Source organism: Agelaius phoeniceus, chromosome 5 (genome assembly GCF_051311805.1).
Source record: "Agelaius phoeniceus isolate bAgePho1 chromosome 5, bAgePho1.hap1, whole genome shotgun sequence".
NCBI lineage: Eukaryota > Metazoa > Chordata > Aves > Passeriformes > Icteridae > Agelaius > Agelaius phoeniceus.
The window spans coordinates 27,828,976-27,845,618 of record NC_135269.1 but is presented as its reverse complement, the minus strand read 5'-3'; the positions used below and the strand labels follow the sequence as shown (position 1 = coordinate 27,845,618).

Sequence of the window (16,643 nt, the reverse complement as noted above, 5' to 3'; positions counted from 1 at the left end):
ATTGCAATGACAACTTTTAATAGCCTTGGAGACCAATACCTTGTGCTCTTGCAGTTTTTACTAACCCCAAAAATGGGCAGATGTGCAATTCTCAGTGCTCTGGAGAGGGTTGGATGCTTGATGTCAAATGAGCTAGAGAAACAGACTACAGCTATTATTTTCTCTACAATTTTTTGTACAATTGCTGCACATTTTCCTATCTCTTCCATTCTCTGAGAAGTGTATTTGACTCATATTAAAGGCACCTGGATGCAGAGATAGTTGCAGATAAGAAGTAACCTCAATAAATCTATAAAAATCTAACACCTCCCTCGTCTTTTTATAAAAATGTCACATTAAAAAACCTCCGTGCTAAATGGAAGAAAAAGCCAAGAAGGCCTGGTTTTGAGTGGTTTGAATGTAGTTATTTTTAACAAGGAGCACATCTTATAACTTTTCACCTGTTAAGCCTTATGCCTGGTTATGGTAACGTGTATTAGTCACCATGACAACAACAAATTGGAGCACACATGGATAAAACAGTTCTGGCTGAAAAATTTATAATTCTTTCCTGCAAAAATTTTAAATGTTCTGCAGACCAGCCGAATCCTCATTATTTGCTTGTGTTCTAAATCCTAGAGGAAGACAATTTCTTTAGCTCCTAAAATATTTGGCTTTGAAATAATGGAAACAGGTTCATGGTGTACTTCAGATTCAAAATACTTCTGATGCTCGGTGGCCAATATGACCCCTCTCTAGCAGAAATGTTCCAAGGAGGCATGACAGAATGGGGAGAAATCTACAGCTGCTCTCGAGTACTTTGCTGAACAACTGGCTGCCGTCCTTACCACACTGCAGCGTGCATCACCAGGTTTGCTCTCACGTGCACAGCGCTCGTGACTGCCACAGAAGTGACAAAAACTCGGGGCACCATGAGTCCAACTCCCCCAAAGGGCCTCTGCCGAGGCAGTGTGCAACCTCAGCTGGGCAAAGCCTCCAGACCGACACAGGGAGAGCAGCAGGACACACGGCGGGGGCCAAACTGTGCAAACCGAGCTGTTCACACGGTTTCCCGCTTCGGAAGAGAGAGCGAACAGAAACACGAGGACCAGAATCCAAAGCTGCCCCGGGCCAGCCGGCTGCTGGCTGTGCCCCCGTCCCGCTGGCACGCACACACGGAGCCGACACACGGCAGCCACACGGCAGGACACACGGACGGAGGGACGCGCGCACACACGGCCCCGCACGGGGCCCACGAGGTACGGACTGCTCCTCGCTTCAGCGACACGACACCCGAGATAACAGCACGGCAACAGACTGTACATCCAGAGAGGGACAACACAGCCATTCATCGCTGTATCTTACATTATGGACCTGATGGATCGAGGAGAAAGGATATCCTGCATTCTGGTTGGTCCAGATCTCACAGACCGAAGACTGCTAATATAAACAGAAAACTGTATCTCATCTTGTAAATAGTAATGCACTGCAACTGCCAAAAGGCAAGAATAATTAGGAAAAGGCTTGCAATAAAACTAAAGAAGGAAGCAAAACAGTTGTAAAAAGTAATTCTATTATTTATTGGCTGACAAAATATTTTTGGACTGACAGAAAAGAAACATAGCTTATTCAGAGACTTTAGAAGAGGTTTCAGACTGTGAGTACAAGAAAACAATTTAGTCAGAAGCACTAATGATGTAGAGATAAAGTTATGCAAGCATAAATAGAAACTGCCTAGAGCAGAAGAAATAATGGTTACTTTCAGGTTTTGGCAGGGAAGAAGTTTGAAGTCAACATCCCAAGTAAGTTTTGAGACTTAAATCTCTCTCTGTTGGAGACATTCACAGGGAGAAAGGAAGGGAAAAATCTGGCAACACGATTAACAGGAGAAATACATTTTCTTTATAACAATTACCAGAAATGAATGCATTGCAATTTAGTGAAGCAGCTGCCCACCATCTCCTTCCAACAACAGTCCCTTTGCACACTGAGATACAGATAATATTACCTTTGGCACTGACCATGACCCCCGTGTGTAGACGCAAGGTTTCAGCCTACCCTCAACATTATCGTACAGAGAATCTGTAGTAGCAAAGCAAAGTAAGCATGTTGTAGCATCTCTAGCAAAAGCAGCAGAGCTAGGCAAGCACAGCATTCACCAGCATCTTTTATATATTTCCTTGTTTGGACAATCATCAATAAAGCATCTGTGGCACCTCAGCAAAAGCTAAGATAACATTTTACAGTAGCCAGGCAACTAAAACAAAGCATCAGACATAGGATCTGCCCACGCTATCTTCAGCAGGCAGCAACAAAAGGCAATAAACAGACATGAAAAATGCAACTGCAGCATCCAGAAGAGATAGCAATTAATATTTCAGTAATTTAACAACATCAAGAACGTGCATTGCTGGGTTCTGTCAGCAGCAGTAGGAATTTAGCACTAATGCTCAAATCAACCTGAAGAAGTGCAAGTCTTCTCAAAATATGACTCTTGCTCTTACCTTTTGTAGCCTGTACCCTGGCTGATGACAGAACAAGTTACCACTTCTATATACTGTCAGGGAAGCCTGGCATCCTCTGGACTGACTACAGAGTGCTGCCAGACACCTGCTGGCTGTCTAATGTTGTTAATTGTCCCTTACTTCCTTCATCATCTGAAATGCATGAGCACACAACCCTTCCTTCAGCTTCAATCATTTTTATACTTTCACATATGTGGTTAATTCCACCTCCCTCATCTTGTTTTCGAAGTTCTTTGCTTCTATTTCCTGATGTGCAGGGCTCTACATTTTGATAGCATTAGCTAATTAAAATTTTGACTTTTTTTCAGTCTTCTATGTCATCCCCTGCAACTTGCTAGTCCTCCTCCATGTGATGAACACATAGTCTCAGTGCAAGATCAGCAGCAAAACACTGCTGCAGCTTCTTCTGCTGTGCCATCCTTAGGACACTGCACTAGTGGTTACCAATGACTTTTTCTGGGTATGTCAAGAAAACTGACTTCTGGATGTTCTGGCCACACCCCATCACTGTGATGCCTATATCTGTTTGCCTCAGGTGGGGAATATTCCTGAATAGGAATCCATGGCAGAAGATTGTGCCTCTGCTTTGCAAGAGAAGAGTAAAGAGAAGGCATTTCCATGCTGGTGCAGCATGCCCAAACATCTGGTCATCAAGGCGGTCAAGGTAGTGAAGAAAACCGACGGCACTGCTATTTGTACACGCCGAGGTACCAAAAGCAGGAGGGGATGCAGCAGGATACTGCATGCTGGCAGATGTTTGATTTCTGCCCAGCACTGGCAAGGGCTTGCCATGATGCTGCCACATTGTGCAGCCGCTTCTGAGCATCATGATATTCTTGAGACAGAAGTATGCTCTTAAATGGTGCCCCTCTCAAGGACTTGCCTTTAGGGACTGGCATGGGGCCTCAGCCAGCTCAGCCCTTCAGCTGCCCCAGTGCTAACTCAGGGGCAGGGAACCCTGCAGCACTTGTGTGCCCAGGCTTCAAGTTGCTCCATTTAAAAAGAGGGCAGTGAATGAATCCTCTCTTACACATGTCAGTGATACCCATCCGGCCCCTCCCTCCCCAGCCCATCTTGTCCCAAATGGAAAGTAGTGTGCAAGTCTCTGCTTCAAGAACTGTTCAAGTGAACTTCCCCCAACAAAAAGATTTACCTTCAGAATTACAGGCTTAAAGGATTTAGGCTTAAGTGAAACCATTTTTAAATACAATCCACAATAAATCAAGCAGACCAGCAGAGACTGAGAATTTCCCACAACTCCACAAATGCCCAGTCAGAAGGACAGCAGTGCAAAATTCATTACTCAGTTTTGCTTTCATTAATGTTTGAATGACTAAGGTACTGAAATGCAGTGCAGATGGAACATTAATTTATGGATGGTAATGAATTCAAATTCAGAAATCAACCTTTGCCTTGCACCATTGTAGAAATATTTAGCATTTACTATATACATAGTTTATATCTTTAAAGTACTTAAAATTTTTAACGAAATACCCAGGAGAAGTACCTAAAGTTGCATATCCCTGTGGTGGAGGGGAGGGAACCAACGCAAGGAAAAAGGTTAAGTGATTATCAGAGGCCAAAAAATAGGCAGTAGAAAGAAGAATGTGGATTAGGCTTCAAACACTCACAACTTTCAGCTCCCAAAACATATGCTCTCAAAAAAACCCTAAAGAATTCAATCTGTGCATACACTTCCACCACAGTAAACACAAATACACTTGGGCATCCAATACCACTGACACAGAGGTTCTGTGAAAAGAGTTTAACAAAGAACATTTTCCTAAGTAATGTGGCAAAGAAGAGCAAAACAATAGCATCATCTATTGTCTGATTAGTATCAAATATGCCATTATCTTAATACTTCCCAAAAGATAAATGCTTACCAGTAAGGTCACAGCAAGACTCTGCTATAATATTCTCTTTGTGGTGTCCCATGCATAAAAGGTTGCCCTGTCTAGTCACGGTGGAACACAACTCTGACAAGCAGGAGGGGCAAAAAGGGTGAAAAGAATTATCCAGGGAAAACTTTAGGCTTCCTCCTTATAGACTAGGAAAACATGGCTGATAATCTGAAGAAAGAAAGTAACCATAAGACTGATCATAGAAATCATATGCTTTCTAAGGAGAGGAAGGTGGCAGAAAAGAATACCTGGACAGCACACACAGGAGCAGCAGGAGCCAGGTGGAAGGCAGTCCAGATGTATTCATGACAGCTCAATGAGTTTCACTCAATGGCATGTTAGGAGATGTTAAAGATTTACCTAAATTAGGAGTAACTATCCTTGACAATTCACAGAAGATACTAAAGCACCAAAGAAAGGCTAAAAGAGTATTTAAGATGGGAGAAAAGGAAGGTTCAGAGGGTTACAGCCAGCCTAACTGCAGGGACCAGTAAGTGACTAGAAAAGTTTAAAAATCCAGTCATCATCCCCTGGTTTTCATGACCTTCTGGCATTGCTCCTGGCCATCTGAAATAAACACTCAGGAATATATGTATGCATGTGTATATTTATATCTATGCATACATTATTGAGAATAACAAAGAAAAAGTTAGTATTTCCTGCCATGTGCTACCAAGACAGTTTCTATGCACCAAGAAAAATTCAAGATGTTCACAATGAGGTCCTTCATTATGAATCATCTGAGATCAAATTTCCTTCCTGTGTTGGAAAACTGGCCAATTAAACCAGCAGCAGCAAGGAGAAGTACAGCAAGACTTGGGCACTGTGTGACTCCTGATGCAGCATGTTTCAAGGATGACTATTGGTATTTAAGCACAAATGGACTGAACATGTTGAGGCAATCTGCAAGGACCTGCTCCATGCTGTGGCTTGGAGGAGTGCCAGTGCTCTCTAAGGAGGATCCTCAAGTGAGGGACTTCTCGGAATGGGGTAAGAACTGAAAACAGGTCTGATGACCTACAGATCAGTCAGATGAAATTTAGTAGGACTACACAGAGAAATACAATAGCAAATAAATTAGCAAAGTGATTTAGGTTAGGGGAAGTCAAAAAAGATCTGAAAGTTTCAGTATACTTCAAATTAGATAGAGCAGTCTTTCAAAAGAATAAGGGTATAAATCACAGGATAATTCATGCTGCAAGGAAGCTCAGGAAAGCTCCACTCCAACTGCAGCTCAAACCAGGAGCATCTGTGAGATGACACCAGATTTCTCAGGGCTTCATCCTGTCATGTCTTGAAAACCTCAAGGACAGACTCTGTGAACAACCTGTCCCCCTGCTTTCCTGTCCATATGGAGAGAAAGTTCCTCGTGGTGTCCAGAGTCCCTCTTTCAGTTTTAGTACCCAAAGCCACGTCTTCTCCAGCCAGCCATGGTTGTTCAGACTCTCCTCAGAGGGCAACTGCTTCAGGTCCCAGCCATCTCAGTGGCCCTTTGCTGAATTTACTTCCCCCATATGAAAAACCTCAGGTATTTAATAAAAGTAGATGCTGCATCCCTGAATGTTCTCAAAGCTCTGGGAAGAGCTTGCCTTACTAGCAGAAATAACTGCAAATTCTCCTTCCCAAAAAAAAAAAAAAAAAAAAAGAAAAAACAAATCTTCAGAGATTTAGAGTGAAATTTGTAATTTGTATTTCTTTTAGAGAAGCAGAAACTTAAAATATCACTTCCTATTAGAAGAATTACACACTGTGCAGCAGTGTATTTCTTCTGCTGCTCCTGAAGATACTTTACATGAAAATTTCCAGACAACATCTGGGCCCCTAGGACTGGCTCTCTTGCAGGAAAGAAGTGAGTGATGGGTGAGCTCCTCCTCATTGACAAGACCCCTTCTGCTGGTTCTGCCAGCTTCCAGTGTATCCCAGCCTCTTAGCCTTGCAGAGAGGATACAAAGTTCTGGACAAACACCAATGAAGTTTATCAGACTACAGGTATCGACCTTTCTGCAAAAAAAAAACCTCCCAACAACAAAAATGCTCTTTCAGAAAAGCACCCCAAACTCTAAGTACAGCTTTTTTCCAGCAGATCAAAAATGTAAAAGGTATTAGAATTCAGTTTTCATAAAATCTTTTCAATGTAGACCTTCTAGTTCACAAGAGCGAGTGTGAAAAGCAGTAAATTAATAAAGAACGTTTGTCCTTTTTCTGGTGTGGTATTTACAGCTAAAGTCTGGATCATTAATACTGAATACAGAAGAGGCTTCCTCAATTCCATTTGCTGAAGCAGCCTGTAGGTATGATCCACCCCACATGAATTCAGTTCTAAAATATTAGCTTCTGTAACATTCTTGAAAAATTTCTCTCTCTCTATTCAGACAGAAATTAAGAAGACTTCTTACAATGTCTTTATCAGTTTACTTGTCCATTGCCCAGAGAAATGTTGGGTACCCATCCATGGAAGTGTTCAAGGCCATGCTGGATGGGGCTTTGAGAAACCTGCTCTAGTGGGAGGTGTGCCTGCCCAGAGCAGGGAGGTTGGAACTAGATGATCCAACTCAGTGATGGTTCTGATTCTATGAAACACACAATTCTCAAGGGATCTATGGAAGAAAATGAGCTGAAATTTACAGATCAAGATACAGCCATCTATGGTGTTTGCATCTGAGTGAATTACAAATACAACTGCCAGCAATAGATGTAGTTAAGCATTTTTCTTTTGATGTTAAATTGAAGGTCGTCACAGTTCAGTCATCTTTCCATATTAAAAATATAATGCACCTAAAATATGAACCTTAGGGAATTTTGTTTGGATTTTACTTTTTTTTTAAAATAGCTGTCTATCTATCCTCCCAACATAAACTATTTTATGCTTACAAAAAAAAGGAAAAAGTAGCCTAAGAAGTAACAAGAGAATGAATCTAGATGACCACATTTCTGTATTTATTGCTTCATAAATCAACAAGTAAAGAATTCTGTTATTTCATGAGTAATTTCAACTATACCTTCTTCACTGCTTCTTAGATAATCTCATTTTACACACCAGTATTCTCTTGGGCATATTTTTCCTCATTCACAGTAATATTTAAATCCTTCAAAAGCAGAGGAGATGAGAAAACAAACATGAAACAAGTAAAAAAAAAGTCATACTGTGTTTTACAGTTACAAAACTAAAGATGACTATTTTAGGCTCCTTCAAACTTTCTGTATCATCTTACTTAACCTGCAACATCCCTGTATGTCAGTTTTCCTAGCTGAAAAACAGAAAATATGATTTTAAATCACAGCCCCACAGTGCACTGGAAATATAAATGCATTAATATCTGTGAAGTATTTGGAAGACATTGCTGAGTTGAAAGTATTATTTCAGAAAGAAGCAAAATTATTTCACAATTTTAATATAAACCTGCCTTTGCTAATTCTGGGTTTTTTTTTTTTTGTTTTTATGACATTTCTCCTCTTCTGTAGGTAAAGAATCTGTTTACTAAATCCATTTAAATGATTGTCCCCTGCATATCAATCCTAACCCACCAATGAATTATAGTATCTTACAAAATAATTTTAAAAGGCAGAATCCCAACAATCAGGACAGATTTACTTAACATTTACTGAGCAGCCATTACAATGACCTTACACTGAAGCCATCCTGCATTTAGGGAAAAAAAATTTAAAAATTTAAAAAAGCAAGAAACCTCAGACCATGTGAATGAAGCACCCAGAAAGGCTTTCAAAATTAAGTCTGAGTTCAGCAACTCTGGGAAAGAACTCCTCCTGTCAGCCTTTGTGAATAAATTTTTCAACTCTCTCGGATCTTAAAAGATCTCTTGTTCCATGACAGCTCTCTCGGGTGCCCTCATAGGGGCCATGACTGGGTTTACCCTCCTAGAAATCTTACTCTGACTCACTACCAGTCTGTCCTGCCAGAGGCAGACACAGGCTAGAGCTGTCTCCAGAGCCCCAGAGAGGCTCCTGAACACTGTCCCCCAAGAGGACAGACCTGTCCCAGCTCGGGCTGTGCCACAGGTTGAGGATGCGTGACAGCATCAGGGGACACCTGCCCCAGCTCTCCTGCTGCAAGGAGTGCCATGGGCAGGGGTGTTTCCTGCACCTCCCTGCATGCCTGCCATGGGAAGGATGGCTTTGTTCCTCACTCCTGGCCCAGGGCAGAGTGCAGGGCTCGGAGCACCACGGCAAGAGGTCGTATGGACCAGGGTGGCTAAAAGCACCATACACCACTGGCTGTGCCACAAATAACCAGTGCCTTGGGGCTGGCAGTCTGGAATATGCTTGCAGCTGGTACCTGAAGCTTCTCTCCTGCCTGGAGAATTGCAAATCCTACAAAGGTGGTATTTTGACTGATGTCTTTTAATGAACATGGCTATGATTCCTTTAAACCGCCAAAGTTCTTCCCTGCACCTATTTCAGGGGTGAATGAAGAGCCCAATCCCTTCAATGGGACTCCTCCTCCTATCGATTTTGGTTCCAAAGTACTCAAGCTTTGCCTGCATGATTTCAGTTCTATTTTAAAGGTTTAGGCAATCTTAAGAACAACCTCAGCTATTTTAAACTACGTTAATTTGATCATACTAACCTGCAGTTCGCAGGCTCAAAATTCAACATCCACAGCTAATGATGACTCAGACTACTAATTTCTTCCTAGATTTTTTTTCTACTTTTTCTTTGGAAAACAAACCATCTCACAACCTCCTGTATTACCATTTTGGCAGTTATGATTTATACAACCAGACATCACAGACTTTTGGAGCTGGATGATCAATGGGGGAGTTGGATGACCAAACCTATTCCATTGGGGAATCTAAATTGGTTAGACTCATTGTTTATATCACAATCTTCCCCTTAGGGCACAAATAGTCTGCTAGGGAACTGTAAATGAAGGTACATGCTGGCCTTGAGACAAAACCACCCACATTAAGTAAATTTAAATCAGTGCTTCCTCCAGGAAACAAAGAGTTGTATTACTTACAAGCAGATTTGATTATGGTTTGGAGAACTGTTTAAACACATCTAGCGCATCAAAGAAAACAGATTTAAACTGCTGTGCTCCTTGTTTAAGAAATATTGGTTGATTGATGCAAAGATCAACATGATTGATGACTCCCTGTAAGTTTAGTGGAAACACAGGCCATAGTAAAGATGGAAATGTCCAGTTTCATCAAAACAGCTTCAGATTTTATATTTTAAATTAAGGATAAGATAGTCTCATTCTAACATTTTTTAAATAAAACCAAGTTCATGAAAGCAATACGATAAGTAAGTTCACAATACCATGTTGGCCTCTCTCTTCAAGGCCATAAAAACACCCACTAATCTCATCATCCAGAACAGACCTAAAACTTCCAAAACACCACAGCATCCATTTATGCACATTTGTGAACTATAGCATCCAGTACACATGCAGATTCATACAGCAGCATGCAAACAGCCTAGCAAAGAAAGGGTTAAGACAAAAGAACATTCTCAAAGCAATTCAAATAATCCCTCTAGATCATTCTGTATGTGAAAACTATTGTAGCTGGGAAGCTGGACAGGTATCAGTTCAGAAATTGCTGCTGATCTGACACCAGCCAAAAGAACCAGCAAACTGCAAGGAGAAAGTTGCTAGATGAAAGAAAAACCCCAAAAAAACCCACAACACACAGAGCAGAAGGTTTATGTTAAGAATCAGTTGGATCTCCTTTGCTTTGCAGAAACAATTATTTTACTTTTAATTTCAAAGAGGCTTTGGGGGAAAAGACTGAAGGAAATATAGTTCATTTTGGCAGAGCACACATTGCACAAAATAAATTTAAGAATCTATTTTTGGGCTAGAATGGTTGAAGAAATCCCTGATTAGCCTCTTAATGGGGTGAATCCAATTTATTGAGAATGATCACCAGAGGGAGTCATTGACTTTCCCATTAAAGTCAAAGGGAATTTTACATACATCAGGAATGCAGAATTTGGGGGCAGAGCTGAAAAAGACTTCAAACAGATTGGAGTTCAGGGAACAACACAAACCACGTTTTATGGATTTAATCTGAATCCATTTTCCCCTTTGGAGTCCCAAAGGATGACAGCTATATTCAATGGTTAAAATTAGAAAGTAGGCACTGAAGTCATCCATTCAGTGGGTACATACCCACAACAACAACAGAAAAAAAACCCAACCAAAAAAACCCCAAAAACCACAAGGAAAAAAAAAAAATACAACCCCAAAAACCAATCATCCACTCACCCACCCAACCAACCAAAACCCTCATCAACAAAAAAAAATCCCTTAAGCACTTAATCGGTTGTACAGGAGTTTGGAGTGGTGTAAGTAATAATTGTTCAGTTTTCTCTTTGGACATGTATCATATCACTCCTTCTGGAAATGCAGTATTCAACAACACAAAGAAAATCTCCAGGTGTCATTTATTAGAGCGTGCCATACCTCTTGGGAATATCAGTAAAACAAAGGAGTGAAACGGAGTCAGAAAGAATTGTAAGCATAGGGGTGTTTTTTTGTTTTGTTTTGTTTTATTTTTTGTCTTCAATGCTAGTGAGTAAGAGGTAGCAAGTAGAGGGATTTGTAGCAAAGTGATAAAATGAACTAATTCGACAAATCAATGTATTCAGCCACAAGCAAGCGTGCATTTTATGCTCAAACACCTAAATTTCATGACCTTCAAGAAATATTTTCATGTTAAGAACCTGTCTTTTCTTTGCTGGACTTCAGCTCAACCATATTCTTGCCACAAAGTCCAGCAGACTTTGGTTTGAAAACAAGCTCATTCACTCAGCAACTTTCTCCTTAATTCTGTACAAGAAAATTTTATAGCAGAAAATTAGATTAAAAAAGGGCAAGGCTACAGCCCCACCCAACCAAATGCAATTTCACTTCCTTAGAAATGTCCTCTGAACAAATGAAATTCAATTTGCTTCTGTGTTCCCAGGTAATGGCAGCACCTTGTTTTGTTTGTTTTTATTTAATTACTTCTTTTTCATGTAATTAGCTGACAGACTGCAGCCTTTTGTTCATTATAATACAGTTATTTGCATAGCTGTTTCCATTTTGAGGCAGCATTTTGGACAGAGGCTCTATTTTGGGTTGTGGCAGGCAGAGCCACTGCTGGGAAGCTTCATGCAGGGAAGCATGCAGCAACCTGGTCCTTCGTGGAATGAGTTGCTCCAGAAACTGCCCTGGCTGCCCATCTGCTTCTGACAGCAAATCAAAGTCCTGTTTCCAGCATGCAGCATAAGACCTGGCTGTCTTTCATCATCATAGGTATCAATGAAAACCAGTTGAGCTCATTCTAAAGCATTTTCACCAACAGACTCTCCATGCATAATTTACTGTGCTTTCGATTGAATATTAGAAAAAATTTCTTCACTGAACGGGGTGGTCAGGCATTGGAGTGAGCTGTCCAGGGAAGTGGTTCAATCCTCATCCCTGGAATTGTTCAAACAACATGTAGGTGTGGCTCTTTGGGACATGGTTTAGTGGTGAACATGGCAGTGCTGAGTTAAGGGTTGGAGTTGAAGACCTTAAGGGTCTTTTCCATCCTACACAGTTCTATGGTTCTGTGGCATCACTCAGAGTATGCTTAACTTAAAGTTACCAGTACTCTTTCAGTGGTTGGATGCAAAAAATTTAGACATGGAGGCTACCTTAAGCTTTCTTTCATGAACAGCTTGATTTAACACCCAGTTGAGTCTAATGCTATTCAAATAATTTTTTCACAGTTAAATCTTATTTTTAAATAATCAAAATATATCCCCAGATCACAGTTTTGCAGAATGCTGACCCTTTCCCTTAATAAATGCAATCATCACCCTTCAAGTCCTCTGAGTTTCCAGCAGTGAACTGATGCAAGCTTACTTTTATCTACATTGCTCAGAATTTCAGGAATCTGCACCTTATTATGAAAATGAGGGGCAGAGTCAGTGCTGGGGGAAGACTGCATACTCTGGTGCATGGAAGCCACCTTCATCTCAGCCTCCATGCATCTAAACACCCTCAGACCTCTGCCTCTGAGGAGAGGTTGTACACCAACACATCCATTTACACTACTTGAAATATAGAGAGCTGGAACAGACAGCTTGGAAAAATTGTCAACCTTTGTTGTTTACAACTCAGCCTTCATATACAACCCTCTGCTGTGGTCAGGATTAGTCCTGTAACCAAGAGCAGCAAGGCCCAGCCTTTTAACGGCACTGGTTTTAGTCCTACCTGTGCCATCTGCCTCTCCAGCTTTGACCGGGGAATATCATCAAAATAGTTTTCATTTCTTCTTCTCCTTGCATCGCCCTGCATGATAATGTGGGGAACGTCCAGGGAGCCACCAGTAGTGAAAGTGCTTTGGCTAAGTGATGGAGACAACTGAGGAGGAGTGTGGTTACCACTGGGTTCCTGGACAGAGAAAGAAAAATGCAGCATAAGAAGAACAGCATACTGCTGACTTCAAATCACACATTTAAAAGTGCATTTGAATTGCTCACACTAAAAACTTATGGAACAATTCCTGCAGTAGAGGTTATTGTGGATGAACTTTTGAGATTTGCTACCTGAAGTGTAGAGCCCATGTAGAAGGAAAAATAGTTCACTGATTACATGAACTAGTGGCAAATTTCCTCCCCAAAAGCTCCTTGTGTAATATATACTCTCTCCTAGAGATAAAACAGTGAGCTACTTCTTGTCAAGGCCCAAATAAAGCCATTATTTAGGATTAGCTATTTGTAAGACGAAATGCATTCTCACCACTTCTGAGCAGTGAAAGTGATTTGAACACTAGCAACACCTCTTGCTGGAAAAAAGAAACACATACCCATTTACACAGTATAGACATTTTGTTGCAATTTTTATAGGTCTTGCAGAACATCCATTTTAACTTGAAGTACCGGATATCAGACACAAGCTAAATACCAACTCCTGGAACGCATGAAAGCATCAGAGCACAAATATTTTACCTGGCTTTTCTCCTTACCTCTACCGGACTGTAACCTTGTATCAGCCCGTGTGCCATTACCACACAGAATTGATACATAAGTGCCACCTAATAAATAAACAGGTGCTCCTGGTGTACATTGCACCAGGATCTGCCACCACACTGCCCACAGCCAGGCATGGGGCTGTATGCTTGGAAACACCCAGTCTCACACACATGACATCTCTCGTTCAACCAGCTACAAACATTGGTGTCCAGGTCCAGTGTTCCACACTCTCTTGGAGCTCCATCAGCAGGAGCAGGGAGCTACAGTGCACTGCCCAGTCTGCACCAGCACTGCCCAGTGTGAGCAGGGAAACACTCTCACAGCAACTGAATGGGAAATGCTCCTCTCTCGGGATATAGAGTACTGGCAGAACGTACCCAGGAGCAGGTTTGCTCAGTGCAGACCTTCCTTAAACCACCTACTGCTGCAATGCTCTATTTCAGTACTCAGCAACAAGAAGGGACCTGAATATGGTGGAGCAAGCAAAAACCTGCTCCAGTGTGGAAGGTAAAAAAGTTCTGGCTTTTTATTTAAAGAGAGAATTAAAATGGATGATTCATGCATTATTACACTGAGGCAAGCCCAGTTCTGAAAAGCATCAAGGTACTTTACTCCATGCTGTTAAGAAACAAGATCTGGTGTAAGAAATCAGAGAGTTGTAATCTCTTCCAAATAGAAAGGAAAGTTCAAGTCATAGTAATGCCTGATGTCAATATTTGAAGTGTAGGAGTCTATGTCACATTAGTCCTTGCAATCACAGTAATGGATTAGTATTTTTCATGTTGCCAACAAGAAAAATGTTAGGAAAATATAGCTCCTTAGCAATTTTTAATTAACTGGGATTTTAATTTTTTTAAAAAATTCTCTGTTTTTTCTATGATCTGAGACAAGCACTTGACATTTCCCAGGGCAAAGAAAAGAGTATTTTCCTCTTAGGAATAATCTTTTCCCTCCTTCACAAAAATCCACCTACATTTGGCCCAGTTAAAAGCTTCTGGAAAGCTGTATTCTGCACATGCTCAGTAGGTTTGGTGAGGCATAGAACCTCTAAAACCCACCCTCCCTGGGCACACACCTCTAACAACATGGTGCACACACACCTCTGCTCTGAAAATAACCTGGGTACATGGGCACCAAACAAGATCCTCTTTAGTGAGTGCTACCTGCTGCTTCAGCCAGGAGGGTAACCTCTCTCTGCTCTGATCAGGATTCACCCACTGTTGCAGGACCACCAGTGTATCAAAGTGACAGATGAACACAGAGATTCCAGCCCTCATCGAGCTTTTCATATTTTATCAAACTGCTTATGAGGAGGAAATTCACTCTGAGATCTATATTGGAAGATTGCTGGCAAGGCAATACAGACAAAACTACCAACTCAAGAAGAAAAAGAATTACTGTGTCTCTGCATTATGGAACAGTATGTCATTGTACAATTTTATGCTATTTTCTCAAAGTTGTCCTTCACAGCACAGATGGATCCTCAACTGTGCAGCGTGTTGTCATCTACTCAGCACCGTGTTATCATTAGTTAACATGTAGTCAGGATTTTATTCTTGCCTCGTTTCATGGCCCCAAACCTCTCTCCTAAACCCTTTCTAAATCCTGCTCTGAAGATAAGATGATTAATATCGTTGTAGTCATGATGCTCATAAGTGCTTTACAAATGTCAGTCAATTAATTTTCACCACACCTGTGACTTCTGGCATTTCATAATCACTACTTTAGTGTGGGTGACCAGAGACACACAGACAACAAAGGTTAGAAAGTACCACTCACTCAATTACAACATCTATTGCTCCATTTCCCAAGTGCTTGAGTTCCAAACTCCATGTCTGTTTATCTAATTTTCAGCACTGTGTACTCAGCACTTGTATAAATCAGACTCAAGGCTCCAATCAAATATGTAGATTGTCAGTAACATACAATTAGTGTCTGTTTAGGAGGCAATTAATTAAATAACACAAATTATCCAAGTTTTTTGTGGCAAAACCAGGTGTAAGTCTATAGTTTCATAGGTACAGCTATTCCTTTAATCATGAGCCTGTCTCCCATTCTTCCTTTATTCTTCTTCCTCACTCCATACCCACCTTTTCATCTCCTTAAACAAAGCTGTAGACCAGGCATGGACACCCTTGCAGGTGCTCCCATGGCCTCAGTGCCACGCTGCTGTTAGTCACCAGATACTCATATCGTGTTTCTACCCAGCTGTGAGTGCAAGGACACATGGCCTGCAGGGGTGTCTGATCACATATTTCACTATAAAATCTGCCTCATTCCCTCTCAGACCTGCTGCTCATGTACACCTGGAACCACAGAGGTCAGGGCTGGAAGGGAGCTCAAGAGATCCTTTCCCAAGCTGCCTGAGCACACTTCATGTCCCACAGATGTTTGTCTAACCTGAAACCAGAAATTCTCTCCAGTGAACAAATTCTTGTCTTAAAATATCATAACTATTGCAACACTTCTTCTCCAAATTTTCTGCCGAAATTGTTGGTCCTTTAGTTAAAATTCCGGCGTTCGGTGCTGACTGGGTGAGGAAGGGCTCCCATGAAGAACATGGAAACTGGTCCTGTAATTAAAGATTACTCAAGGAAAAGATGCATTCAAGGAAAGAAAGCAAGATTGCATAGGTAACCCAAGATCCAGCAATTTCTATACTTTTGTGTACAGAAAAGTATATTTGTATAGTGTCTGTGTCTATATATATGCAATATATATATATATATATATATATATATAACATATATATATTTGAATATAGTATATTTGTAATCAAAATAGTGTTACACAGTAACACAACAGAGAATAACATATGTTGTGGATATTTTTAAGATTTTAAGGAATTTTTGCTTTTTATCAATATTTAACCTTCTACTTTGAAATATTTTAAAAGCTAATACAAAAACAGACAAAAAAGATGAAGCATTAGCATTGCTTAGCTTGAGCTGGGGAACTTAAAAGTAGACTTTAAATAAGAAACTACCTTTTCTACTGATGTAGAGCAGCCTTATCTAGTGGAAAGTGCTCTTGCCCATGGCAGAGAGGGTTGAAACTCAATGATCTTTAAGGTCCTTTCTAATGCAAACTGTTCAGTGATTCTATATAAATCAATCTTACAGCAGCAGCAGATGGTTTATTTCAGCCAATTTTCAAGATACAAATTATTGTGGACTACAAACTCAACACCATGTCTTTGTTTCGTGTGAAATGGCATAGTAGCAGTTGATGGGAAAGAAAAACTTCATTCCAAATGCATGTCCTCCTC

The 16,643-nt window shown here is 40.8% G+C and overlaps 1 protein-coding gene across 11 annotated transcripts in view; it reads right to left on the bottom strand.

The window, feature by feature from the left end:
* Positions 1 to 16,643, bottom strand: part of ANKS1B (ankyrin repeat and sterile alpha motif domain containing 1B) — a 408,217-nt gene that overhangs the window by 31,409 nt on the left and 360,165 nt on the right. For 7 of the 11 annotated variants that reach the window (XM_077178718.1, XM_077178715.1, XM_077178717.1 and 4 more), the window contains 2 exons: positions 12,615 to 12,794; positions 1,345 to 1,419 (listed from right to left, as the gene is read on the bottom strand). In XM_077178718.1, the coding sequence (XP_077034833.1) occupies positions 1,345 to 1,419; positions 12,615 to 12,794 (255 nt within the window). The remainder of the gene's footprint in view (positions 1 to 1,344; positions 1,420 to 12,614; positions 12,795 to 16,643) is intronic. The other 4 variants (XM_077178723.1, XM_077178714.1, XM_077178724.1 and 1 more) reach the window with 2 other exon arrangements.